Source organism: Pelodiscus sinensis, chromosome 19 (genome assembly GCF_049634645.1).
Source record: "Pelodiscus sinensis isolate JC-2024 chromosome 19, ASM4963464v1, whole genome shotgun sequence".
In the NCBI taxonomy this organism is placed as follows: Eukaryota; Metazoa; Chordata; order Testudines; family Trionychidae; genus Pelodiscus; species Pelodiscus sinensis.
This window is the reverse complement of record NC_134729.1, coordinates 10,533,923-10,561,619: the sequence shown is the minus strand read 5'-3', so window position 1 is coordinate 10,561,619 and position 27,697 is coordinate 10,533,923. Positions and strand designations below refer to the sequence as shown.

At 62.8% G+C, this 27,697-nt stretch overlaps 1 protein-coding gene across 3 annotated transcripts; it reads left to right on the top strand.

Annotated features, from left to right (window-relative positions):
* The first annotated feature begins 1,903 nt into the window (after nt 1-1,903).
* PTGER1 (prostaglandin E receptor 1) lies at nt 1,904-27,587 on the top strand. Of its 3 annotated transcripts, none has more exons than XM_075902245.1 (3): nt 1,904-2,033; nt 22,963-23,863; nt 26,116-27,587. In XM_075902245.1, the coding sequence occupies exons 2-3, from the start codon at nt 23,000-23,002 to the stop codon at nt 26,365-26,367; spliced, it is 1,116 nt and encodes a 371-aa protein (XP_075758360.1). In that variant the 5' UTR covers nt 1,904-2,033; nt 22,963-22,999; the 3' UTR covers nt 26,368-27,587. The 3 variants fall into 3 exon arrangements, with proteins under 3 accessions (XP_075758360.1, XP_075758359.1, XP_075758358.1); XM_075902244.1 differs by lacking the exon at nt 1,904-2,033 and adding an exon at nt 21,505-21,628; XM_075902243.1 differs by lacking the exon at nt 1,904-2,033 and adding an exon at nt 21,660-22,397.
* The last annotated feature ends 110 nt before the right edge of the window (nt 27,588-27,697 follow it).

Below are 27,697 nucleotides of genomic sequence, written 5' to 3'. Positions count from 1 at the left end.
GGAGGTAGGGTGCAGGAGCAGGCTGGGAGTAGGGTGTCTGGCCAGGTGGAAGGAGCAGGAGCAAGGGAGGGTGCAGTGTGTGGCCAGGAAGGAGGGTGCAGCAGCAAGGGTGGATGCAGGAGCAGGGTGGGGGTCTCTGGCCAGACCAGGGGGGAAAGCGCAGGAGCAGGGAGGGATGTCGGACCAGGAGGGAGGGTGCAGGAGCAAGGGAGGGGGTCAGAGCAAGCTGGGGGTCTGTGGTCTTGGCAGGGGAAGGAGAGTGAGGGGATTGGACATGAGGAGGGACCTTATATGGCTTTGCGCCCCCTTGCAGCAACGGCCGTGACCCTGCTGTCCCAGGCCGCCCTGAAGGGAGGCCCCGCGGCTACTCCCAGAGTCCCTGTGGTCCAGCGCCAGCCCCAGAGGCCCCTCTGCCGCTTCCATGCAATTCCAGGCTGTCCCCGGACCGCGTGGCTGGGGCAGAACCGCTGAGTTGCCTCAGTCCCAGCGCTACCTCTTCCCCCTGCAGCCTAACCTGCTTCAGGGAGGAGGGCGCGCTCTCCAGCGACTGCGTGGGGAAAGAGGGGCGGGGCTGAGCTTCCTCCCGTGTGCCACTGAAAATCAGCTCACGTGCCATAAGAGGCATGCGGGAGGGAGACCTTCTGGAAGAAAGCGTCCACACTGCAAAAGAGCGTCCACAGAGAACGGGCGCTTGTGAGCTGTGATTGCTGTGGGCGGAGTGGCCACCAGGGCACCTGTGCTCTTTCCTCTTTCCTCTTCTTCCGAAAGGATCCCCAATTCCCCGTCCACACAGGCCTTTTCCCGAACGAGCTCTTTCAGAAAAAGGCTTCTTCCTCGTAGAATGAGGAATAGCAACGCCGGAAAAACTCCTCTGTCCTTTCCATTTTCTTTCGGAGGAATGCCATTGCAGTGAGGACGTAAGTGACGTTTTTTCAGAAAAACTCTGTAGTGTAGACATACCCGGAGTACGGGTATGCCGGTTGGGTAGGACAGAAATAACAAACACCAAAGTCCCATGGTGACGAACTGACATCTAGGACAATACGTTGAGATCGGTGCCATACTGACCTATCGGCAAAAGATGCTTCACCATCAGCAATGAGAGGAAATAGAAATAAGGAGAAAAGGAAACGTCCCCGACTGAAGACGTGTCCAACATAAGGTCAGTGAGGCAGCCAGGCGAGGGGCTGTGGGAAGAGAGGCCGCCCTTGGGCGGTGCCAGACTGAAGGCCGCTGGGGATGGTGGGGAAGGTGAAGGTGAGGAGGAGGATGGTGTCTAGCACCTCAGGTTGTTCCGGAAGGAACAGTGTGGCTACGTCTACACTGGCATGATTTTCCGGAAATGCTTAAAACGGAACAGTTTTCCATTATAAGTATTTCCGGAAAAAGCGCGTCTACATTGGCAGGATGCTTTTCCGGAAAAGCCCTTTTTCCGGAAAAGCGTCCGTGCCAATGTAGACGCGCTTTTCCGCAAAAAAGCCCCGATTGTCATTTTCGCGATCGGGGCTTTTTTGCGGAAAACACTACTGTGCTGTCTACACTAGCCCTTTTCCGGAACAGTTTTCCTGAAAAAGGACTTTTGCCCGAACGGGAGCAGCATAGTATTTCCGGAAAAGCAGCTGATTTCTTACAGTAGATCGTCAGCGCTTTTCCGGAAATTCAAGGGGCCAGTGTAGACAGCTGGCAAGTTATTCCGGAAAAGCGGCCAGTGTAGACACAGCCCCTGAGTATAGGGCATGCGAATATAGATGGGCTTTCCCTGGCTGTGTGGTGTCTGTGGCTTAGCAACTGGGGGGTTTGTGGCTCTGCTAAATGTATTAACAAACTGCATTTGTAAACAGACAAGGGCTCCGGCAGTGTGAGTGTCGCAACCGGGCCCCGCAGGGTTCCCAGCCACGCACTACCTGAGTGCTGGGCCTGACCTGGGACAAAGGACGAGTCAGCCCTAGCCACGGGAACGGGAAACGGGAAATTCACAAGTCATCTTCCCTCGGGCAACAGGGCGTCTACGGCAGAGCCAGGATTGGAGCCAGGTGGGCCTGGGCCATGGAGTTGGGGTGGGATCCGGCACCCCGGCCCTGACTCACGCCAGGTCTCAGCCGCCTGCCTGCCGCAGCTGCCGTGTCAGGCCGTGCCAGCTCCCCAGGCAGGCGTTGATCCCGCTGTTTACACGCAGGGATATCGGCGGCTTAAGCAGCAGCGCTCGGGCCGCGGGTAGCGGCACATTCCAGCCCTGGCTCCCGGAGCGTCTGGGCGGGGCAGATTCCCACAGGGACCCTGTAAGACGGGGGGGGGGGGGGGGGCCAATCTACAGCCCACAGGCTACTTCTGGCTCCTGGCAATTTTGGCTCCGTCTACGCTGCCCTCTCTTGTGCAAGAAAATATGCAAATGAGGAATGTTGCCGTGCCTCATTTGCATACTTAATGAGCTGCCATTTTGGGCATGGGGCTTTTGTGCAAAAACCCTCTTGCGGGAGAGACGTTCTTCCTGAAAAAAAGGCCGTTCTTGCCCCCCACCAGCCTAAGGCTCTAGGAAGGAGTTTGGGGAGAGGAGGGTGGAGGCTCTGGGAGGGAGGTTGTGTGGGGGAGGGGTCTTGCTCTGGGAGGGAGTTTGTGGGGGAGGGATCATGCTCTGGGAGGGAGGTTGTGTGGGGGAGGGGTCTTGCTCTGGGAGGGAGTTTGTGGGGGAGGGGTCATGCTCTGGGAGGGAGTTTGGGTGCAGGAGGAGGTGCAGGGGGATTGTGGGCAGGAAGGAGCCTGGGGTGCAGGCTCTGGGCTGGGGCAGAGGGTGGGGTGCAGGCTCTGGGAGGGATTTCAGGTGCTGGAAGGGTGTGGGGGGAGTTGGGGGTCAGGAGGGGAGGGAGAGTGGAGGGGGGGCCGGAGGGGTCTCTGTGTGCTACTGCCCACAGGCACCCCCCTGCAATCTCCCATTGGTCGCAGCACAAGGCAGGCAGTGCCGAGGGGGGAGGGCAGACACCCAGCCCTGAACTTTGCTGGCGCTCGGAGCAGGGCCAGGAGCATTGCTAGTGCCTGGGCACCACGGGTCCCTAGAGCTCACCCCTGTGCTGAGTCTCTTTGCTTCCATGGTTCCCACCACTGCTGGGAGTGCAGGGGCGGATCCGGCCCCTGCTGCCGCGCCAGGCCCCTGGCACTTCCCCGACTGCCCTGCCAACACAGGGCCCAAGGCAGCCGTCTGAAGCGTCCTCGGGGCAGGCCGGCGCTGCTGGAGGAGCAGGGTGGGCTCCAGAGCTGTGGACGTGGCGGGCCCCAGAGAGACTCGGACACGGGGCCCGTGCGAGCCGGGTTTGCTTGTGGGATACGAAGTGGGAAGCGCCGTTCTTACAGCACACGGCATGTGTGATCCAGCGTCTCCCCTCCCGCCCACATGCCTTGCAGCATAAATTCTCCTGTGCAAACGCTGCTTTCCCTGTCCTGTACCACGGTGGTAGCAGAACATGAGGTTCCCACAAGGAACTGAAGCCAAACAAGCCCGTGCTCACGTCAACAGAAAAGCTCACTCCAGGGCCTGGTGCCGCACAGACACAACTGGCCCTGGAGAGGGACCCTTCTCCATCCTTCTGGCCCGGCCCCATGCTTCTCCCCCCTCATCTGCCCTCTCCCCTGCTTCCTACCCTCCCACCACTTCTCCCTCCCCTTTGCTTCTCCCCCCAGCTCCTGCATACCCCCCCCCCGGCACACGCCTCCCCCCTGCCACCCTTCCCCGCTCTCTCGCACCCGCAGCCGTCATGTCTAGGCGAATGGTGAGCTCCCCGGGGCAGAACAGGCTGGCACCTTTGGCGTGTGCTCAAACGGTACGTGCGATTATCTGCCCCGCTCACCATCGGAGCACGCCTGAGGTTTGAGGACCCGGCCCCACGAGCTGGCAGAGACGGTGAGTCATAGGGGCAGCCCCCAGCCATGCACCGCCCCCGGTGCCGATAAGGTGCTTCTGCTTATCGGATAGTTGACTAGTCGCCTACATGCCTAATTGGCACCCCTAATCCTCCGGGCACATGCAAAGCCCCAGGGCGAGACGGGCTGTTCCCTCGCCCGAGAGCGGGTTACTCCCCGTGTCCTGGCAGGGAGCTCTCTGAAAACACCCGCTCTGCACAGCAGCCCCCCGAAAACCAACCCCAGCGTCGGGAGGGAGCCGTTCGCGAAGAGGGAGAAGACGACAGGAAATAGCCGGGGAGTGTTCAGGTGAGGAAACAGTCGACTAAGCAGGGAGGGGGGGGTCCTGCGAGAGGGCTGTGAACATGAGGAGTGGGGTGTTACTGCCCCTTCCCAGAACACAGGACCCAGGGGGTGTGGAGCGACACGAATGGGCAGCTGGTGAGAAGCCGACCCAAGGGCGTCCTCCCCCCTCCGCACAGCCAGCCGGCGGGACGTGCTGCCAGCAGCCTGGTCAAAAATACAACGGGGGTCAGAAAAGGACTGAGTCAGTTCTGGGAGGCCAGGTCCAGCAGCGACTGTGAGCCACGACGGCCCAGGACATGGCCCCATGTCCTGGCTGCTCCAATCCTCTGGCTGGATGCAGCCAGTGGGCCAGATCACTCCAGATTACCAGCCACAGGGCAGGACTAGATGGACCACGGAGCTCACCCGGTGCAGCCACTCCCAGGAAACCCAAATCCCTGGGTCCCTGGGCGCAGTTTTCACAGTGGGGTAGAGCCGGATTCGTTCAGTGAACCCCCATCCCGGAGCGCCTAATATAACTGAGGACATGAACTCCCGGTTAATCAGTTAACCTGTTAAAAGTTGGGCTAACCTAACGTTTAACCAGTTAACCAACAAGCTCATGGCTCCAGGCTCGCAGCCCGTGGGGCTCTCGCTTCCATCTGGGGCTGGCTCCACTGGCTCCCAGTCACCAGCAGCGTGAGGGTTGCTTCTACCCATTACTGCAATGCAGCCACTGCTGGGGTGGAGCATGGCAGTTTTTAACAGCCACGCAGTATTGCACTGCGGTTCAGGACAGGAGGGGGAGGGTTCAGCTGCAGAAGACACCAGGGTGATTATCGCCACCAAAGGACAGGCCAACTCAGAGCACTCCACCCTCTAGGGTTCCAGGGGCACCCAGGCCAGCGCTGACTGCCAAGGCAGAGCGCCCCCTGCTGAGCCCCAGCCCTGTTCCCTGCAGCACAGCGCCCCCTAGTGCCAGGCTGGAGCACTGAATACATAGGGTGGATTAGATTGATAGGCGACTTCCCCATCATAGACACATTGGGGTTCCCTGTGCCAGGCTCTCTGGAGCCGCTGGCATTCCCAGCCTGCTGGCCAGTCACTACAGGACGTGTATTGGCCCAATTCACTGGCAGCTCAGCTAGGAGCAGCTGAGCAGGTCCCTCCCCAGGCCCGGCTATAGATACGGTTTCTCTGCCGGACCCTTTCTGTCTCCACACTCCATTTCCCTCTGACCTGCCACCTCCGATCCAGCCCAGAGAGAGTAATAAATGGCACCAGTCCCCACGGCTCAGCTGCTGTATTCCCCAGTAACCCTTAGTTCTTAGCCAGAGCTTTCCAACAGCAGCTCCCACGTGCTTTCCAAAGGAGGGCAGTGCCAATAGCTACTTTTTACAGGTGGGGAAACTGAGGCACGGATAGGGGCAAAATTCACCCAGCAGCCAAACTGGAAATAAAAATCTAGATGGTTGACACCCAGGCCAGAGCAGCATCCACTAGGCCCCACTGCCTCCCTCTCAGTCTGCACTTCCAAGGCCAGCTGCAGGTTGGGTCCAGAGATTTTGGGGAAGGCAGGTCTCAGAGACCCCCCCCAGAGCCAGTCACCTAGGTGTGGGGTCTGCCTTCTTCACTGGCACTGGAATCCAGCCCATAATAATCCATGCAGTGGGGGTCGACACAGCGGGATACCGTGGGACTTTCATCTCCATGCTTCAGGGCATGAGCTGAGCCCAACCTGGGCAAGGTCAGGAAGAAATCCATTCCCTGCCAGGCACAGCAGCCAGGACGCGGTAGCGCACAGACTGTCCAGCGGTGGGGAACAGCCACTGTCAAACCTGAAGACACCCTCCTCCCCTCCCCCAAGCCCCCCCTTGAAGCTCACCGGCCAGCCACAGGCCTGACTCTGCCCCCCGGTAAGTGTCAATGCAAGGTGCCGGTTTGCCCCGGCGCAGGATCAGGCCTGAGGAGAGCCCGAGCCCCCGCCTGCGCCCCGCTGCAGAGGGGGGAGGCCAGGGGGACAGGGGCTGTGTCTGGCCAAGCAGCGCGGCCTCCCTGACAACAACCCAAATTAGGCTCGCGGGGCTGGTGTGGAGCATATTTTCCTAGCAGAAGAATCCACTCTGTGTTATTTGCTGGCAGGGCTGCAAACATCTGCCTTGTAGCCCCCCCCCCCCCCCCGACACACACTCCCATCTCCAGTGAGTCAGGCAGGGGATCATCCGGCCTGGCCCCGAGCGAGGGCCTTGTCAGTGCGGGGAAGGAATCCAGGGGCCAGTGCCCCCCCACCCCTCCTCTGTTTGGGGCACTGACCATTTGCCCCCCTGGCCGGGGTGGGAGGGGCTGTTCTCTGAGTCTGTCGGCCTGGAGCTGGCCGGCTCACGGAGCCGTTCTAGTCCATTTCATTCCTTGGCGCGGGCAGGGAGCGTCTGCTCCCCAGGCAACTCCCGCTGCGCCTGGGCAGGGATGGGACGACTGGCGCTGCAAGAGGGGGGTCTCCGCCCCTGCTCCCCGGCCCACTCGGTCGCCCTGTACAGACGCGTCCAGATAGATAGATTCGATTAGATTGATTGTGTGGGGATAGACAGATTCAGCATGGCCTTGTGGCTAGGAGACTGACCTGGGGGTCTAGCCCCAGCTCTGCCATTGGGTAACTTCTGGCATGTCATTGTCCTGTGTTGTGCCTCAGTTTCCCCTGCTGCCCTTTGCCTGCGCAGGCTGTGACTTCAGTGGCTCCGGGGCTGTGTGGCTGTTCAGAGACCAGCTGTGAGCTGCAATGTTAAGCTGGCCAACATCCCTGGGGCTGATGAAATCCAGAGGGGCAGGAGTCCCTCTTCCTGGCTGTCAGCTGCCTACAGCCCGAATGCCTCGAGCAACGGAGCTGGAGACGTGGCTAGTCCAGACTCACCCAGCCGAGAGCGGCACCTGTCAACCAGCGCGGGGCAGCCCAGAGAGCCAGCCAGGAACCTTGACTGAAAAACGCCGACCGAGTCAACAAGTTTCCCAAACATCCAGTTTCCCCTACAGCCTGTGCCACCTTTTCCCACCGGGCTGGCTTCAAGAGGCCTTTCCCTTCCAGACGGAACTTGGCCTCCTCCCCCTCCCCCCGGCCGGACTGAAAGCAGGACCAAGCGCCAGAAATCGGGCTGGATTTTTGGTGCATGGAAATTTTCACTGTTTGGGGTTGTCATCCCGGCTGCAGAAAGAAACCTCGGAGCGTCCAGAATTCTCACGGGGCTGCAGCCACGTTCCCAGCCACCGGGCGCTCTCCCGGGCCAGGCTTCTGAGGGGGCCCAGGTCGCATCACCCCGAGTCTCTCAGGCACCGCACTGGGGGCATGGCCTGGTCTGCCACTGCCCGCTCATGGGGAGTATTCCTCCCCCTCCTGCCCCGCAGGTCTGTGCCTCAGTTTCCTTCTCTGGGAAGGGGCACGACACTGACCCACCGTCAGCAGGGCTGGGCGAGCCAGGGAGGTGACGGGGTGAAACGCAGACTCTCCCTCACAAGGGTTGGCCCCCAACCCCTTCACCTGCCCTTCCCCTCCCCATGCAATCCCCCGATTCTGTCACTCTCGTGCATCTCCCCTCCCTCCACAAATCGCCTCACAGTCAGTCTCCTGGCCTGAGAGCGTTTTTCCTTAGCACACCAAGAAAGCGCTCCAAGAAGCTGGTGGGCCGGTGGAGTCGAGACCCAGCAGCTCCTTTCCCCGGAGACGTGGCAGCTGCTCAGAGGAGGCCTCAGCTGACACACGCCCCCAGAGAACATGCGCCAGCCCAGGAGAAAACAAGCCATAAAATAGCCTTCTCGCAGGGCCCGTCCTGCCAGGGATTCGCTCTGGGAGGGGGGTGCACAAGCGTAAACAGCCTGTGCATGTGTGTACGTGTACGCAGAGCTTGTGTGCGTGCAAGTTTGCAGGGGAGTGCCCAAGTGTTCGCGCATGTCCAAGCATACTTGTTTGCATTGCACGCTTGCATGCATTGCACACATGTCCAAACATGCACATGTGGACATGCAGTAACACTTGGGCACATCCCTGCAACCTTGCACGCACTTGCATGCATGTGTGTGTCTACGTGGGCAGGTTTCTGGGCATGCACGCATGTTTGCGAGGGCCAGTGTGGGCAGATCTATGCTCACCCATAGGTGTACACCCATGTGCACGTTTGGGTGCATTCATGTGTGTGTGTGTGTGCGCGCACAGGCCCATTTTGGGGGGGGGGCTGCTGCGTGTGTGTTATGCTTCTCTGTGATCCTGTGTGTGTGCAGCTTTGTGTGCATGTCTGGGTGGGTGGGGGGGGGGGTGGTCTATGCATGTCCCTGTGTGTGAGTGCATTTGTGTGTATGGTTATCTCTGGGCATGTGCCCATGCCTCTGTGTCCCTTAAAGGTCCTGAGGAGGATGGGGACTGAGATGCCACAGTGTCACTGACCTACCAGAAGGAGACCCTGATAGGTGGCAAATTCGAAGCTGCACCAAGGAAAAGCTGTTTCACACAGGGTGTGATTAACCTGTGGAACTCCCTGCTGTGGGAAACTGTTGAGGCCAAGAATGTGGCCCGATGCAAAGCAGGAGTGGGCGTCTCTAGGGATGATGAGGCTGTTGTGCCAGGTGTTGCACAGACAGCGTGAGAGCCAGTGAGCGCACAAGCTAACTAGCCAAAGGCTGGGAGGGGAAACTGATGCAGTGAAAGGGAAAGGAACTTGCCCGAGGTCACACAGCAGGTCAGTGGCAGGAAGAGAACCATAGTATCCAGGTGCTGGGCCAACCTCCAGTCACTAGGCCACACAGCCCCTCTAAGGCTCTGCACGTGCCTTGCCTTCTCTCTGGCTGGTTGCTCTCCCCTCCAACCCCCACTGGCCCCATGCTGGTCACCTACCTCCCCCTCTGCTCCCCAGATACCCCCCAGCTGCCCTGCCCTGGAACTTCTGCCCAGCCTGCTCCCCCAGCACCACCTGGCAGATCCTGGGCTGGGCCCAGCAGGTGACCCCCCTCCCCAGGCACGAGCCGTGCTGGTGACGCGGCCTGTTACTCAGAACAGCCTGGCCTGACAGGCTAATCCCAGCCGGATACGGCCCCGGCCGCACGAATTCCTGAACACGGGCCGGGGGGAGCAGTGTGAAATCAGCCACGCGGCTCGGGAGACGGTGTCCCGCCCCAGCCTGCACTGTCTCCCCATTGCGGGGCACAGCGCCCCTTCGGGAGGCAGGCCGCCTGGGCTCCTTGCCTGGCTGGGAAAGGGCGGGCGGAGGGGGGGGTGTCAGTCAGTAGGTAGCAATACAGCTCAAGAGGCCTGGCTCCCAGCCACCTCACCCGCTCTAACCACTTGACCCCACTCCCCTCCAGAGCTGGGACAGAACCCAGGAGTCCTGGCTCCCAGCCCCTCCCGTCTGGCAGCTGCGGCTGGGTCCTGCTGGGTATGGACCCTGGCGGGGGGCCAGCCAGTCCAGGCATCTCGCCGCCAGCAATAAACCCCGCGAGGGAACTGCTGCCCGGAAGGGAGAGGGGCACTGCCCCTCCCCCCATGGAAGGCCCCTTCCCCTCCCCACAGCCCAGGTGCTACCTGGGGGCCTCTAAGCCTGGGGCCTGGAGTGTGTCACCGGCTGCCCTCCCTTGATACGATCCAGAGGCCCTGGCGGGTCTGGCTGGGAAACCTCACGCCAGGGCCTGGAGCCCGGCCAAGCACCGCTGGGGCCCTGGCACCCTCACCAAGGGGAACCCCACGAGGGTCCTGGCTCAGGACATTGGGTCACCCTGGTGCAGCAGGGACATGGCCCCCGTCAGTCCCATGGGCCCCATGGACACCCCCCCCGTCAGCCCCATGGACACCCCCCCATCAGCCCCATGGACACGGCCCCCGTCAGCCCCATGGGCCCCATGGACACCCCCCCCGTCAGCCCCATGGACTTCCCCCCCATCAGCCCCATGGACACGGCCCCCATCAGCCCCATGGGCCCCATGGACCCCCCCCCCCCGTCAGCCCCATGGACACCCCCCCATCAGCCCCATGGGCCCCATGGACACCCCCCCCGTCAGCCCCATGGACACCCCCCCCGTCAGCCCCATGGACTTCCCCCCCCATCAGCCCCATGGACACAGCCCCCATCAGCCCCATGGGCCCCATGGACACCCCCCCCGTCAGCCCCATGGACACCCCCCCATCAGCCCCATGGACACGGCCCCCGTCAGCCCCATGGACACCCCCCCCGTCAGCCCCATGGGCCCAATGGACACGGCCCCCGTCAGCCCCATGGGCCCTATGGACACCCCCCCATCAGCCCCATGGGCCTGGAGCTAGGGGGCTGGCAGGCGAGGGGGTAGGGACTCCTGTGGGGGAGGGCGAGGGGCTTGTTGCCAAAGACAGTGGGGGGGCATGGAGAGGAATGTGCCTCCCAGGAAGTGTCAGTGGAAGGTGCCAGCCCCCTTCTTGCCCCTCCCCCCCCTTCCCGACAAGTCCCGCCCTGGCAGGAGTTTCCCAAGGGCCTGGGGGAACTTCCTGTCCCGCTCAGGTGGTGAAATGTAGGAGGAACATGCCCCCCCCCACCCCGCCCAGGGATGCCCCCCCCGCCCGTTTACACCAGAGAGGAAGCCGATCCCACTGGCTCCAATAGATTGACTCCCATTTCCGTTAGCTGGGGAAATCCAGCTACAATGGAGTGACACCCGTTTACACCAGCCAAGGATCCGGCCCTACTGGCCCCAATGGAGTGATGCCAGTTAGTTACTCTGATTCCATATCTCTGTGGGAAAGGGCGTGAGGCCTACACATGGCTCAAGGCGACACAGTGGGTCCATTACAAGAGTCCTGACCCAAACAAACCCTGCGCTAATCACTAGACTCCACTCCCCTCCCAGGGCTGGGGCTAAAACACCGGAGTCCTGGCGCCCAGCCACCTCCCTGTGCTCTAACCACTAGGCATCGCTGCAGTCAAAGCCTGTCCTCGGAATACTGGGGACATGGGTTCCTGGTTGGGACAAAGTAACTGTCCTGGCTATTCAGAGGCTGCTGTGGCCATGGGGGGAGAGGGGGGGAAGCGGGGGACAGGGTCAGAGGGTGGGGCTAGGAATAAGTCTCTTGTCATGGTAGCCAGCAGGGAGCAGCCAAATCCCGCCCATCTGCTGCCAATCCCAGCTAAGTCCCTTATGTAAACAGAGCCGGGTGGTCGGTCCTGCCGCAGCTCCCCCCCCCCCGCTCCCCTGTCTAACAAGCCCCCCTCACCATCAGGCCAGGCTGTCACCCCTGCCTGAGGCTCCTCCCCCCCTCCAATGGAGTCCCAGTGCCAGGGGCTTCTGCACGGTTCTATCAGGCTCCTCCCCTGAAGTGGCTGCATTTCCACGGACGGGCTTTGGGTCCTGCTGCGCCTTTCGCTGTTCACAGAAGGGCCCTACGGGCACAGCTGGGTCCCAAAGAGCTGAGCCACGGACGGGTGCCCCAGGCCTGCTGTGTGGGGCGGGTGCTGTGTGGGGCGGGTGCTGTGTGGGGCGGGTGCTGTGTGGGGCGGGTGCTGGCAGCATCTGGAACACACAACGCAGGGAGCGAAGCTACAGGGCTCCCATGCCAGAGAGAGAGGCCTGGCTGCAGGCGGGTGCGGTGCCGGAGCCCAGGCTGGGGCAGCGAGGGGCGGGGGGTGGGACTCAGGGGCAACGGCAGCGCTATGGGGCCCCTCAAGGATGGCTGTTGCTGGCAAATATCGGGGCTGGGGCTGCCCGGCCCGCTCTGTTCTCTGCCCTTCTGCTGGGGGCAGGAGAAGGGTCTAGGGTGGAGTCGAACCCCGGGCCAGCGCCGTCGTCCTGCACCACGAAGGACCAGCCAACCTGCTTGTCAGCACTGACATGTTGGGGGGCCGCTTGGAGGGACACTTCTCTGTGGGCTGCCCACGCCCGTTACAGACCCAGCCCACCCTACAGCGCTCCGTTCCCCACGTGCACCCCCACACACCCAGCCACATCCCTCCATCCCCCTACACACCCAGCCACATCCCTCCATCCCCCCACACACCCAGCCACATCCCTCCATCCCCCCACACACACCCAGCCACATCCCTCCATCCCCCCACACACCCAGCCACATCCCTCTATTCCTCCCCCACACACCCAGCCACATCCCTCCATCCCCCCACATACCCAGCCACATCCCTCTATTCCTCCCCCACACATCCAGCCACATCCCTCCATCCCCACACACACCCAGCCACATCCCTCTATTCCTCCCCCACACATCCAGCCACATCCCTCCATCCCCCCCACACCCAGCCACATCCCTCTATTCCTCCCCCACACACCCAGCCACATCCCTCCATCCACCCCCACACACCCAGCCACATCCCTCCATCCACTCCCATCCCTCCATCCACTCCCACACCCAGCCACATTCCTACATCCACTCCCATCCCTCCATCCACCCCCACACCCAGCCACATTCCTACATCCACTCCCATCCCTCCATCCACCTCCCACACCCAGCCACATTCCTACATCCACCCCACACCCACCCCTATATCCACCCCTACATCCAGCCACACCCCTCCATCCACCTCACACACCCACCTCCGTCCTCCCACCCCCACCCCATCCATCCCCATCCCTCCATCCCCCCCACATCCAGCCACCTCCCACCCCCACCCCTCCAACCCCCTCACCCCCAGACACATCCCTCCATCCCCCCCATTACCAGCCCTGCGTGCCTCCACCCCCATCCTCTCTCACTGTCTCTCCGGTGCCTGCCCTGGCCATGCTAAGGCTCTCTGGGACCCCCACCTCACTGCTATGGCACAGGAGGGAGGGGGGCTTGACAGCCATCAAGGGAGATAATTAAACCCTGAATTTAGTGAGCGATGGGGAAATGTCCCAGGCTGGCACCTGCTCGGGTGGGATTCAAACGCCTCAGAGGACAAGCGACGGCGCGCTGGAGAAATGCCCATCCAGACTGGCCGGTGCATTATGCGGCTATCTCCGGCCTTATTCTCTCTCGCTTTCCTAAGGGCCCCTCGTGTTCTCTTTGCTTTTCTGACTGCTGCTGCGCGCGGCGCGGCTCTTGTCCGAGAGCTCCCCACAGCGACGCCAAGAGCGCGTGCTCGGGCGGGAACAGTGAATCAAGACCCCCCGTGTCTCGTGCGTAGGGTGGAAAGGTCGTGCGCCAACGTGCGCTGCGTTGCACTTCCCAGCACAGGCTTTCCTCCGCCATTGTGTTGCTCAGCCGCCCGGTTGGGCAAGATCCCCTTGTATCACTTCGCAGTCTGCCTTGGCTGTAGCGCGCTTGTGTAATCGTGTGTCCTCTGCCAGCCACCACCTCACCATTCCTTCCCCTTTCCAGATCAGTTATGAATATGTGGAATGGTATGGATCCCGGGGGGGCCCTGCTGGGTGTCTCTCTCCTGGCTGAAAACTGACCATTTATTCCTACCCTTTGTTTCCTGGTCTTTTAACCTTTTCCTGGTCCATGAAAGGACCTGCCTACTCATCCCATGACAGCTCCCTCTGAGTAAGTGCCTTTTGCGAGGAACCTTGTCAAAAGCGTTCTGAAAACCCAAGTCCATGACACCCATCAGATCCCCCTTGGCCACAAGCTTGTTGAGCCCCACTAAAATTGAAATAGATCGGTGGAATGTGAGTTCCCGTTACAAAAGCCGTGACGACTCTTCCCACGGTATTGTGTTTCTGCGTCTGCTAATTCTGTTCTTTTCTGTTGTCTCAACCAATTTACTTGGTGCAGAAGTTAAACTGGGGGTGGGCAATCATTTTTTGCCGGCGGCCACTTTGGAAATTTTTTAAGTGACTATGGGCCGCACAGGAAGGGGCGGGGCATTGAGTGGGAGGGGCGTGGCCAATATATTTTCAGGTTCCCCACTGCCAGGCAATGATTGGTCTGGGGGTGAGGGAGGGCCTTTGCCCCCACTTCACATTCTCCCAAGTGCCCATGCCCCTGGCGTGGGAGGAGACTTCCCTCGCGCTCCTACCCCTAGGCGAATTAGAGCCTGGGGGAAGGGGGACACGTGAAGCCTCCTCCCACCCTGCCAGGAGCATGCGGCACTTTGAAGCACCGCGCACTGCTCGCAGGGCTGGGGGGAGAGCGGAGGAGGGTTCACGTGCTCGTCCCCCCCCCCCCCCGGCCCTAATTGGCTTGGGGATGGAGGAGCAGCAGGGCCTCCGCGGGCCAGATCCACCCGCCTGGTGGGCCAGATCCAGCCCACGGAGGCCCTTTTGCCCACCCCTGCGTTAGACGTACTGGCCTGTAACAGCTGGGATCACCTTGGGAGCCGTTTTTAAGAATCAGCCTCCTCCGGTCACCAGATCCCGACGCTGATTTAATGGGCAGGGTACGAGCCACCGTTGTTAGTTCTGCAATGTCATAGCCTAGCTCGTTCTGGGCCCGGGGAGACGCTCATCTGGCCCTGGTGACGCGCTGCTGTTCCACTGATCAGTTTGTTCCCACGGCTTCTTTAGTGACACCTCTTCCTCGGGTTTGTCCCCGAGAACAATGGCTGAGAGGTGGGAATCGCCCCCCCACCCCCACCCCTCCCCATCCTTTGCAGTGACCCTGAATGCAAAGAATTCACGGAGCTTTTCTGCAACCGCCTTGTCTTCCTGGAGGGGCCCTTTAGCCCCGCAGCCATCCAGGGGCCCCCGGTTGTTTGGCTTCCTGCTTCTGATGCACCCAAAACCATTTTACTGTTTGTGTTTGCGGCCTTTGCTCATTGCTCTTCAAACTGCCCCCCTCCCCCTCCCCAATTATACGGAGACACTTGCCCCACAGTGGAATTTGACTTGGGATTTGTAAAGAAGGCCTGTGGCCTCGAACCCAGCTTTCCTGCTGATATTTAGCCTGGCGGGGGAGCGGCTGGGTTTTAACCCTCTCACTGTTTGCAGGGGGGGGCACAGTCAACTGGAGCCTCTGTGCTGGTGCGTTTTAACGTTTGCCCTGCCACTCGCAGGCAATTCGCCCATGGGACTGCTGCTGAAAGTGCATTTAGCTCGAGTGTGAGGCTCTGGACATGAAACGCTGCTGTGGGGAGGGGGCTGTTGGTGCTAATCACCCCCCCCCCTCACACACACACACAAGGATGTTCTGGTTGCTGGGGCCAAGAGGGTCAGCTCTGAGGTCTAGCCCTTAAGGGGCTGGCTGGTTCTTTTCTGGCCCAGCAGGGATTAGGTGGGGGGGGGGTCTCTGCTTTCTGCCCCCAGCTCCTCCCAGCTCCCCCATCTCGGAGCAGGTTGCAGCACTTGGATTTCCTCAGCATCTCTCCCTGGGGCCCGGGTGGGGGAAGGGGAGAGCTGGTCCTTACACAACCCCCCTCCCCCGCCCCGGCACCCTTTTGCAATGCATCGAGCCTGGAGGCCTCAAAGGAAATTGCTCCACAGGGGCCACATTTCCGGGGGGGGGGGAGCAGGAAGGCTGCCCAGCCCCCTCCTCATGGGGCGGGGAGGTGGATGAGTAAAAGGTCGGTCTGGAATCGTCTGCCTGCTACCCGCTCTCCACTGGCATCCCCACAGAGCAGGGTGTGGGGAGGAGATCGTCAATAGAGCCTGCCCCTTCCACGGTGTCCCCCAGCACCTCCCACCCCTTCCCCTAACCAGGCCACCCCTTATCAGGGCTTTCAGGTCCCCTGCCCTTCAGTCTGCTGCCCTCAGACCTGCCCTGGACACGTGTGGGGCAGTGCTGGCTCCTACAGGGCCCTCATGTCACATGGGATGCAGAGCTATTACCCTCCTCCCCCTTACGGAGGGTGGGAAACTGAGGCACCAAGAGGGAGCAGGACCTGCCCCACAGCATCACCAACCCAGGTGTCCTGATGCCCAGGCACTGGGCAAAGGCTCTCAGTATAAACAGCCCCAGAGATGGCTGCATCCCAGCAGCGTGTGAGTGAGCCTCATGTAACGTCTGTTGCATTGTCTAGTGCTTCAGAACTATGTTGCCAGCATCTGCCCCCCAACGCCCCCCAGATCCCCTTTCCCTGTGGAAACCTTTCCCCCTCCCACCTACGCCCAGAGAGATTTGTGTTCTGAAATGTTCCATCTGGGCCTCTAGCCAAGACCCCCCTTCGCCCCGCTCCCTCCCCCACCCGCCACACAAGCCGTGTTTGATCCTCCTGTCTGATGCCAGGAGCCAAGTCAATTCGAGGGGGGGGAGGGACTCACCCCTTGCTGAGTGTTGGCGCTGAGCCACAAACAACCCTCCAAGAGCAGCAGGGCAGGGGCTCAGCAGGGGGCGCTCGCCCCTCGCAGTCAGTGCTTGGCCCCAGGGCATCAGTACAACCCTAGGGGGCGCCGTGTGGCAGGGAGCAGGGAGGGGGCTCCACAGGGGGCGCTGTGGGGCAGGGAACAGGGCAGGGGGTCAGCAGGGGGCGCTCGCCCCTCCCAGGCAGTGCTGGGCCCCAGTGCATCAGTACAACCCTAGGGGGCACCGTGTGGCAGGGAGCAGGGAGGGGGCTCCACAGGGGGCGCTGTGGGGCAGGGAACAGGGCAGGGGCTCAGCAGGGGGCACTCGCCCCTCCCAGGCAGTGCTGGGCCCCAGAGCATCAGTACAACCCTAGGGGGCGCCGTGTGGCAGGGAGCAGGGAGGGGGCCCCGCAGGGGGCGCTGTGGGGCAGGGAACAGGGCAGGGGCTCAGCAGGGGGCGCTCGCCCCTCCCAGGCAGTGCTGGGCCCCAAAGCATCAGTACAACCCTAGGGGGCGCCGTGTGGCAGGGAGCAGGGAGGGGGCTCCACAGGGGGCGCTGTGGGGCAGGGAACAGGGCAGGGGCTCAGCATGGGGCGCTCGCCCCTCCCAGGCAGTGCTGGGCCCCAGTGCATCAGTACAACCCTAGGGGGCGCCGTGTGGCAGGGAGCAGGGAGGGGGCTCCACAGGGGGCGCTGTGGGGCAGGGAACAGGGCAGGGGCTCAGCAGGGAGCGCTCGCCCCTCCCAGGCAGTGCTGGGCCCCAGAGCATCAGTACAACCCTAGGGGGCGCTGTTTGGCAGGGAGCAGGGAGGGGGCCCAGCAGGGGGGCTGGGCTGCAGGGATCAGATGGCTCACTAGGGGGCGCTGTGCTGCAGGAAGGGGGAGGATCCTGTCACCTGCTTCCCAGGGTACGGACCCCTGAGAAGTCTGCAAGTGACTGGCAGTGGCTGGAGGGTCAAGGGGAGGGGAGGGGGATCAGGAAGGCTGGGCTGTGCGGGGCGGGGGCGGGGAGGAGGTCAGCCCCATGCTGTCCTTGCTGGCAACCTGCTCCCAGTTTCCATTGTTTGTACTAGAACCACTTCGTTATTAATAATGTAAATAGCCCCAGAGCCCCGTGAGTCCCACGCAGCCTCCAACTGGGCTTTGGGGCTGGGCGAGGATGGAGACAACCAGGGAAAAGCTGGACTACAGCAGGGTACGAGGGTGGGGGAGGTGCTGAAAGGAATGGGGTGAGGCTCAGTGCGGGAGGGGTCAGCTCTGCGTGTGTCAGGCAGGTTGCCCTGGGACCAGGTGTCACCTCAGTTAATTCTCTTCAGGCCTCCCGAATCCCTGCTCAGCCCGACCCCGCAGCACGGCTGGATCTGGGATTTTCCTTCCCTGTCCTGTTCTACTGCGCTGCCGGGGAGCCGCCCCAGCCCAGAGCTGGCTGCATCGCTGGGGGCGTGTCCCACGCCTGCCTTGCTGTCTGGGGATTATTCAGCAGAGTGAGGAGGCCAGGGCCTTCCCCTGGGAGACGTCTGAACCACAGACCCGGCCCTGGCCTCAGTCCATGGCACGTGCCCACACTTTGCCACCAGCCACAACTCCCCACAACCCACCTCCCCCCCAGCCACTCACTCTCCCCCACAGCTTCCTGTAACTTCCCCCGAACAGCTCCCCAGAAACCCCCACAGACCCCTGCAAGGGGCACAACCCCCTCCAACCCCCTTCAACCTTCTCCCCCACAGCCCCCTTCAACCCTGTTCTCCACAGCCTCCTACAACCTCCCCCAAAGCCCCCTCTGCAACCCTCCCCACACTCCCTCCAACCTGGGCACAAAATCAAAAGCAACTTGTGTCTTGCTGACAGGGTGAATCATTCGCACATTCCAGCCCCCAGCGCAGCGCAGGGATGGGCCGGACGGCCAGAGAGAATGCCCCCTCCCCCCAGCCTGCTGGTGCCCCTCAGTGCCGATGTACAGAGCCCTGCCCCCCAGCCTGCCGGTGCCCCTTAGTGCCGACGGGCAGCTCCGTGCGAGCCCAGCCCTGCCCCCCAGCCTGCCGGTGCCCCTTAGTGCCGAGGGGCAGCTCCGTGCGAGCCCAGCCCTGCCCCCCAGCCTGCCGGTGCCCCTTAGTGCCGAGGGTCAGCTCCGTGCGAGCCCAGCCCTGCCCCCCAGCCTGCCGGTGCCCCTCACTCCTAGTTGGTCTCTTGTACTCTCTGACCCGTCCCCGCTGTAGCCAGCCTGACTCAAGGTGGCTGAAGCTGGCGCCGGGCCCCAGACAGGACAGGTCCTCGGCCGGTCCGCTCTGCCTTCCCTAAACATTGCCGAGAAGCAGGAGAGTCCAGGGCCCACCTGGAACAGCCACATGCCTGGCGGGCCCCTCCCTGCAGCCCCAGCCCCAGGCAAATCTGCTTCAGCACTCGCCAGATCACAGCCTGGAGTTGTGAGCGGCGCATCCCGGTGCCAGGCCAGGTAAGCCCTGTGCCCCTTCCCCCCGCTGCCCCCTGGCGCATGTGCCCTCCCCCCCATGCCAGGCACCTGCCTCCCCAACTGTGCCCTGGCCCATGTGCTCCCCCATCCTGCCCTGGCCCATGCACCTGTGCCCTCCCCGTCTGTCCCATGCACACACACCCCCCAGCTTCAGCCCATGTGCCCACCCAGCGTGACCCCCAGGGGAGGCAGGCTGTGTGACCTGTTCATTGCAGTGGGGCATGTGTGAAAGGACCTGGGTGCCGGAGCAGGTGGAGCCCAGGACAGATGCTCACCCGGCCCGGCATGAGATCACGGCTGCCAGGATGCGGCTCTAGGGAGCCAACAGCCACAGCTCCATTACCGTGGCCTGCAGCCACTGAGCCATTAGCGCTAATGGGTGCTGGGAGGGTGGCAGCTCTGCCAGGAAATGCTGCAGCTGCAGCTCGGGGGGGCAGTGGGGAGGAGCTGGGCCCAGCCTCACCCCACATGTGGCAACAGCTGGGCAGGTCCAAGAGGCTCCTGCCCCACAGCATCCCCTGCTGGAGAGGGCCGAGTTGGCACGAGCATGGAAGGGGCTATGGGGCTGGGGTGCAGCTATGGGCCCAGGCGAGGAAGTGGGGACACCAGGACCTCCCCCTAGGTCCCGAGTTCATCCCCCCCAACCACCCACTCCCCTCTGCCCTGCCCATTTTCCCGAACCTGGCCCATCCTGCTCAGTGTCTCTGACTTGCCCTGCTGGCCAGGACCCCCCTCCCCACCCCGACCTGTCCCCCGTAGTCCCCGTCCTCGCTTGCTCCCCTGTAACACCGCCTTCCCCATCTCCCTCCCCCAGCTGTCCCTGGTGCCTGCCTCCTTTCCATCATCTGACACCAAGGACAAGCCCCCCGTCCCCCCGCCCCTGCGAGGTTGGCTCAGGCTGACACACACTCTGTGCAGGGGCCAGTCTCTCCCAGCAGGGGGCGCTGTGGGGAGTGGGGCAGAAGTGCCGCTTGTGAGGAGCGCTCACAACGCCCTGCTCTACACTGGGGAGTTATTTCGCAATAACCCCCCATTATTTCGAAATAACACGCAGCGCGTCCACACAACTGAGCCCGTCACTGTGAAATAAGGGGCTGGTTATTTCCAATAATAACTCCTGCTTCCCACAAGGAATACCACTTATTTCGAAAGCCCGGGCATGTGGACGCGCCACAGCTGCTATTTCGAAATCGCTACTCCCCGGCGTCATTCAGAGTAATGACTCCCCAGTGTTTCCTGGGGCTCCAAGGCGGAGCCTGCCTCGGACTAAATTCGAGCATCCAGTTATTTCTGGAGTCATTATTCCAAAATTAGTTATTTTGAAATAATTTCCTAATGCAAACATGAAATCAGCCCTCTCCTCTCCGTCTCCTGTAAGAGGGGCAGCTGGCTCTGCACACAACAGCTGGCCCTGTCGGAGGCTGGATACTGGACTAGATGGGCCCAGGCCTCAGTTGTTATGTACCCAGCTCTCCAGCAGCTGGGTGCTGCTCCCTGGCTCCACCAAGCCATGGCCACTTGGCCCAGGAAGTTGCCAGTCAGCAGAAGCCGGGTCAGGCTGATAAGCCGCAATGAGCCACCCTATCTGACTACCAGGCATCCCCTGAGCTCGGCCTAGGTCCCACAGCACCGCATTTCAGGGGATATCTGGGCCTGCACACTGGCTAGTGTAGACAGAACCACTCCCAAGCCAATCCCAGAATGCACCGCCCCGCTCCCAATGCTTCTCTGCTTCCTTCTGATGCATGATGGGAGAACAGCCCAGATTTTCTTACTGGACCAAATGTAAACTGGGGACAGCCCGTTTGTCTCTGTCCCCCGCCAACCCCGTCTACCCCCATCCCCAGCCAGCCCCATCTAGCCCCACCCCCAACCTGGCCTGTCTAGCCTCATCCCGCCTCTCCTGTCCTCATCCCCAGCCAGCCCCATCCCTAGCCAGCCTCTTCCCCAGCTAGTCTGGTCTATCCCTGTTCCTAGCCAGCCCCATCCCCATCCCCAGCCAACCCCATCTACCCTCATCGCCAGCCATTACCCTCTCCCCAGCTATTGCTTGGTCTGTCACCAAGGCCCCGTCTCTCTCTCTTATGCCTGCCCAAGAGCTGCCAGAACTCCTGACGTGTGCCTGGGCCCAGACTGTGCCAGAGCAGTGGGGCTGGGCCAGGACCAGACATGGGGGGAAGTCAGTGGGGCTGCCTCTGGGGCCCGAGATGTAGGAGCTGTGGGGCTGGGCTAGGCCTATTCACGGACACCCTGTTGGGGAGATGTTCCCCAGGCAGTGCGGTGGCACGGCAGGCAGTGCAGGACACACAGGGCCAGCGCCTGGCGGGTGCTAGGATCCATGGGGCTGTGGTGACAGCCCCAGTTCAGCTTGGGACCGTGTCAGGCCCAGTTCTCCCAGCTCATCAGCATCCAGGGACCCATCAGGGCTGGAACAGGGAAGATCTCACTGGGCTGGGGGTAAACAGACCAGCAGGGACTGGGACATTCAGCTGAAAGGGCTCAGAATTGGGGCTTTTTGGGGGGAGTTGGGTTCCATCCCCAACCCTGGGGTGGGAGATAGTGGCTAGAGCAGGGGGTTGGCACTCAGGACTTAGCTCAGCGGCGGAGGGGAGGGGCAAACAGTTGGGTGACTTTCCCAAGGGCACGGCCTCCGTGCAGTGTTTTGTAATACTGATGACACAGCTTCCCACGGGGCGTGGGCCAGCAGGGGCTGCAGGGACACCCTCCTGGCCCCAGGCACTGTCCTTGGAATCTAATGGCTGCAGCATCCTACCGGGAGTAAGGCCTTCTTCCTGGGTCGCTGGAGGCAGCTCCGACCCCCAGCAGATGGGTGAGGCTAGAGGCTCCAGCCAGCCCAGATTGAAGGGCAGAGTTGCCTAGGGGATAGAGCACTGGGGTTCAGGACACCTGGCTTCTGCCTGTGACCCTGTGGGAGTTCTTTCCCAGCTCTGCATTCGGTGCACCCACCACGCCGGGCAGGACTGAGTCTATGGCCAGGGAGCCCAATGGGCTCCTCCCCATGCTGGAGTCTGCAGGCCGCAGGGGTAGCATGCAGAGTGGCATGGGGCAGGGTGGCACTGGGGACATGCCCTGGGCAGGGTGGCACTGGGGACACATCCCATAGGCAGGAGCAGGGGACACCCCCCATTAACAGTGGGTTCGGGCATCCCAGCTGACTCCAGGCACCCCGAGGACACTCTGCGGGCACCCGTCCAGCAGGGGTCGCCGCGTCCCTGCTGGGCACTGGGGCGCCCCCTGGCGGCGGCCCGGCGGGAGCCCCGCGCAGCGGGAGGGGGCCGGGCGCAAGGGGCGCTCCGGAGCGCATCGCTGCTTTCCCTGCGCACGGCCGGCCGCGGAGCCAGGGCGCAGCGCAGCGAGGAGCGGCTGGACCTCGGAGCTGGGTCTCGCCCCAGCAGGAAAAGCGGCTGCCGAGGCTCGGGGCTGGGGGTCTCTGAGCGGGTCCCGAGTCCAGCGGCCCCCGACGGGGCTTCGGTCCTGCGGCCGCGCTGGCTCCAGCTCTGCCCCGTTCGCCGCTGGGACGGGGCGCCGGGAGCGATCCCGGCGCTTGGGGTTGGGTCGCGGGGGAGCCCCTGAGCACGGTAAGGGGGTGCGGGGGCGGCCGGGAGTGCCCTGGGGGTGCGGGCTGCTGGCCCCGGAGTGTGGGGGGAGGGTGCGTGAGACGCCCCCGGTCCCGACCGGGAATCGATGCTGCGCTGCAATCTGCTCTTGGCGCGGGCGGGTGCCGGGACTCTGGGTCCGTTCCCCAGCTAGGACGGGCAGCGGGGAGGGGGCTTCTGCGTCAGGACTCCTGGGTTCGCCTCTCTGCTCCGCCAGGAGTCACCCCCGGTCCAGCCCGGGGGGTCGTGCCTGGGCGCAGGGGAGGGGGGGAGGGAGGGTGGCAGCGGGGAGGGGGACTGTCGCCCTGACTCCCTCACCAGCCCTGGGTTTAAATGTGCTGATTATCGAGTCACCCCCCCCCCCCCCACTGCAAACGAGCCCTGATTGCCATATCCCCCAGCAGACCGGGAGGGGGGGGGCAGCAGAGGGCGCCTCGATGGTGGGGGCGCTGGGACGCTGTGTTGCTCACCCCCCACTCCCCGGGGGCAATGCCAGGGCAGTGTCAGTGGCTCCCCCCTGATACCAACCTCTCCCCCCCCCCCGCAGATGCCCGTGGCTGGTGCCAGCTGCAGACACTGCTGAGATGTTCACCTGCCACCCGCCCAACTCCTCCCTGCTGGGGGGGCCCGCCAGCCCTGGGGCGCCCCTCCCGGTGCCCGTCGGCAGCTTGCTCCTGGGCAACTCCTCGAGGGGGCAGGCGGAGCCACTGGAGCCGCGCACGCCCTCGCCGGCCGTGCCCATCTTCTCCATGACGCTGGGCGCCGTCTCCAACGTGGTGGCCCTGGCCATCCTGGCGCAGTCCTACGCCCGCTTCCGGCGCCGCTCCAAGGCCACCTTCCTGCTCTTCGCCAGCAGCCTGGTCATCACGGACTTCGCCGGGCACGTCATCCCGGGCGCCTTCGTGCTGCGGCTCTACGCCACCCAGCTGAACTGGGACGCCATGGACGGCACCGGCGCCATCTGCCAGTTCTTCGGAGCCTGCATGGTGTTCTTCGGCCTGTGCCCGCTCTTCCTGGGCTGCGTCATGGCCGTGGAGCGCTGCGTGGGGGTGACACGCCCCTTGCTCCACGCCTCGCTGGTCACCTCCGTCCGGACCAAACTCACCCTGCTGGGGCTCTGGGCCTCCGCCCTGGCCATCGCCCTGCTGCCCATCTTCAGCTTCGGGAGCTACACCATCCAGCACCCCGGCACCTGGTGCTTCATCAAGGTGCAGCCGGCGGAGGGCTGGCCCGAGGTGACCTTCGCCCTGCTCTTCTCTCTGCTGGGCCTGGCCTCCCTGCTGGCCGCCTTGGTCTGCAACACCCTGAGTGGGCTCTGCCTGGTGCGGGCGCGGCTGCGGGCCCAGCGCAAGTGCGGGCAGCGGCGCGCCAAGCCCCACGACATCGAGATGGTGGTGCAGCTGGTGGGCATCATGGTCGTCTCCTGCATCTGCTGGAGCCCCATCCTGGTGAGCAAGGGGGTGGGGGCCTCCCCAGGGCCACAAGATGCAGCGGGAGAGTCGTCCCAAGGGTGTGAGGGTGGGAGGATCAAGGTGTGTGGGGGAGTCCCGACAGGTGCAGAGTGGGAGGGCTTTCCCTGGGGGTCAAGGTTCCCCAAGGAGGGAGGGGCAGGGGGGGTCTCTGTGGGGACAGGGTGCAGTGGGGGGTTCCCCATGGGTGCAGTTTGCATGCCCCCTGGAGGGCAGGGTGTTGGGAGTTGGATGTTAGGGAAAACTTTCCCTAGGGCTGTGTCTAGACTGGCCAGTTTTTCCGGAAAATCAGCTGCTTTTCTGGAAAAACTTGCCAGCTGTCTACACTGGCCGCTTGAATTTCCGCAAAAGCACTGACTTCCTACTGTGAGAATTCAGTGCTTCTTGTGGAAATACTATGCTGCTCCCATTCGGGCAAAAGTCCCTTTTGCGCAAAACTTTTGTGCAAAAGGGCCAGTGTAGACAGCTCAGATTTGTTTTGTGCAAAAAAGCCCCGATGGCGAAAATGACGGTCGGGGCTTTTTTGCGCAAAAGCGCGTCTAGATTGGCCATGGACGCTTTTCCACAAAAAGTGCTTTTGCAGAAAAGCGTCCGTGCCAATCTAGACGCTCTGTTCCGAAAATGCTTTCAGCGGTAAACTTTTCCGTTAAAAGCATTTCTGGAAAATCATGCCAGTCTAGACATAGCCTAGGAGGGTGGGGAAGCACCAGAATGGGTTCCCTAGGGAGGGGGTGGAATCGCCGTCCCTAGTCTCCGCTTGACAAAGCCCTGGCTGGTCTGGTTTAGTTGGGGTTGGTTGGGGTGGTCCACAGGCCAGATGTATCCCGTTAAGCCATTGGATCTGGCTCCTGGCCGCCCAGCTGCTCCCTGCCCCCAGGCCAATCAAGACCCCAGAGCTGGGGAGTGCGCAAAGTCTTCTCCCCCCACCAAGGGCGCTCAGCACCAGAGGGCTGGCGGTTCTCTCTAGGCACCGTGCACCCCTGGCAGGGTGGGGGTGGGGGGAAGACTTTGTGCATTCCCCCGCCCCCAAGCCAATCAGGACCTGGAGGTGAGGTGGGGTGGGGAGTGCACAAAGTCTCCCCCCCCAGGGGCAAACCACACCTAGAGGGAACCTCCCCTTCAGGGTCAGCCCACGACCACTTCCAAAATTCGTGACGTGGCCCCCTGCAAAAATTATTGCCCACCCCTGCTCTATGATTTACCTGCAGGTACAGGGTGCAGTGTGTGTGTGTGTGTGTGGGGGGGTTCCCTATGGGTGCAGTGTGTGTGTGTGGGGGGGGTTCCCTATGGGTGCAGTGTGTGTGTGTGGGGGGGTTCCCTATGGGTGCAGTTTGGGTGTTGGGGGGTAGTAGAGTGTGGGGGTTTATCTGCAGAGCTAGGGTGAAGTGTGGGGTGTGCTCCCCTTGGGTGCACAGTTTGGGTGGGTTCTTGAGGGGTCAGGATGGCGGATTCCTGGAGGGACAAAGTGCAGGGGGGGTTCCCCATGGGTGCAGAGTTTAGGGAGATCCCCTGGGGGGACAGGGTGAGGGGAGTTGCTGGGGGACTGTGGATGGGCTTGGGGACAGGTTCTCCACTGTGGGTTCAGAAGTTGGGGGGGTCCCTGGGTGTTCAGGGGGGAGGGTTCTCTGAAAGGACAGGGTGAAGTGGTGTTCCCCATACAGTGGGGTGCAGGGTTTGGGGGGTCCTTAGAGGGATGGGGTTCCAGCTAGGACAGGGTGCAGCCCCTCCCCCATGGGGGCTGGCACGGGCGGTGGGGCTGGATGGTGGTGGGTACCCACATGATCCAGGAGCCTCCATTCACACCGCCCTGATATCCCCCCCCCCGGGGGGCGGATTTCCTCCTGCAGCCCATCCCTCGCCCCACCCCGGCCAGGGATCGCCCCTTGCACCCCAGCCCCGACCCCGGTGCAGGTTGGAGGCAGGGGCTGGGCACGTGCAGCTGGACGGCTGCTGGGGGCGGGGGCGAGGCTGGTGCAGCAGCGCCCTCGTGTGGCTGCAGACTGGTAACTGCACAGTCATGGCTGGTTGGGGGTGGGGAGCTCAGGTGGACCAGATTGGGAGGGACAGGGGCTGTCGGGGGGCTCAGGCTGGCAGGGGGAGGGGGCTGGGTAAATAGTGGGTCAGTCTCAGGGATTTAGAGCCAGCGAAGGGGTGAGGGGCTGCGGTCCCAGCCCCCCAAGTCCCCTGGCAATTGGGCCCCCCCCTTACGGCCACATCCCTCCCCCCTGCAGATCTTCGTGCTGCTGGCAGTGGGCGACAAGGCCGGCTCGCTGCACTACCAGCGCCTCTTGTTCCTGGGCGTGCGCCTGGCCTCCTGGAACCAGATCCTGGACCCCTGGGTCTACATCCTGCTGCGCCGCGCGGTGCTGCGCAAGCTCTGTGTGGCGTTGCGCCGCCAGCCCCCGGGCAAGGGCAGCCGCTTCGAGCGCTGGGAGATCAGCTCCTTCCAGAGCTCCGAGCGCAGCATGGTCGCCCGCTTCTAGGGGCCCGGACGGACCAGAAGGGCTGGCGGCGCCCAGCCCCACCTGCTCTCGGCACCTGCAGGGCCTTCCAGGCGTGCGCAGAGAGTTTGTCGGACGTGACCTGGTCGGACGATGGAGCCATGTGGCAGGAGCTGAGCCAGGTGGATGTGACCAGGTCGGATGATGGAGCTGCACCCCCCCAGTGGGTGCCCCCCATCCAGCTGTGGCAGGAGCTGAGCCAGATGGAAACTGAACTCTGCGGAGGGCCATGGGTGTCTTAACCCTGCGTCTCCATCTGCAAGGATGCTGCTGCCAGAGCCCACCCTGCCTCTGGCTCGAAGTGCCTTGGAAATGGGGCATGGGCAGGGCACAATGCTGTGGTGACACGCAGGAGTGAGAGCGGAAGAGCAGGGAGACTGGCCTGGCCTGAGAGGTAGTAGGGACTAGTGGTTCCACCATCCACTTGGGCATCAGGACACCGGGTTCTGCCACAGGCCCCCTGAGCAAACAGACTTTGGGGGAGCTCAGGGCCCAGGAAGGCAGGTTATTGAGCCAGACCTGGTTAACATTTGGGGAAACTGAGGCACAGTGAAAGGAGGTGATGGCACCAGTCTACCAGGGCTCACCTGCAGGGTGGGGTGTGGGGGGGATCTTGCTGCCTTGGCTGAATTCATTCTGCTTCCCTCATCCCCAGGGAGGGGGTTTGTCTTCACTTCCTGGCCTGGCCTGGGCAGTGTTGGGATGTGGCTGTGAGAAAGCTGCCAAGCTCCACCCCAGAGGCAGCCACATCCCAGGGCCGGGCAAGGGATCCCTGTGTAAACAGCCCCTGTGCCCCCCGGGGTGGCTGCATCTCCACAGGGTTATGTACAAGCCCATCAAGTGCTCATAGCCTGTCCGGGATCCAGGCCACAGCTTCCCCCTTGCACCAGGTAGCCCCCAGCTGAGCCCTTCGTCCCCAGGCTGTGGCAAGTGTGTGGGGGGGGGGAGGTGGAAATAAGCCCTGTGTGGACCTGGAGATTGATGTAAAGGTGCCTGGAAGGGCCTCTGCCCACTCCCCCCTCCCCAGCCACTTGTAGAAGTCCAGGAGGTGGGGGGAGCCCCAGGGGTCAGGAGTGAGCCCCACTGGCCACAGGGAACCCTGGAGCAAGGGGGATGCCGGCCTCACACCAGGCTCTCATTTCCCAGCGTGCCAGGGCGCAGTGCTGGGGGCTCTGTACAATAAAGCGCGTTTAGTGACCGCGCCGGTGCCTGTGCGTCCCTGTCTCCCCCTTCACAAATGGCAGCCTGAACCCCCATTGGCCCCGGGAGAGGGGAGCCCCACTCCGCCCCTGCCCGGCAGAGCTAGGGGGAG

Excerpts from the sequence above, each read along its gene's own strand:
- PTGER1 (XM_075902245.1), top strand. The coding sequence starts at position 23,000 with ATGTTCACCTGCCACCCGCCCAACTCCTCCCTGCTGGGGGGGCCCGCC. Across the intron at positions 23,864-26,115 it reads TCTGCTGGAGCCCCATCCTG|ATCTTCGTGCTGCTGGCAGT; the intron begins GTGAGCAAGGGG and ends TCCCCCCTGCAG.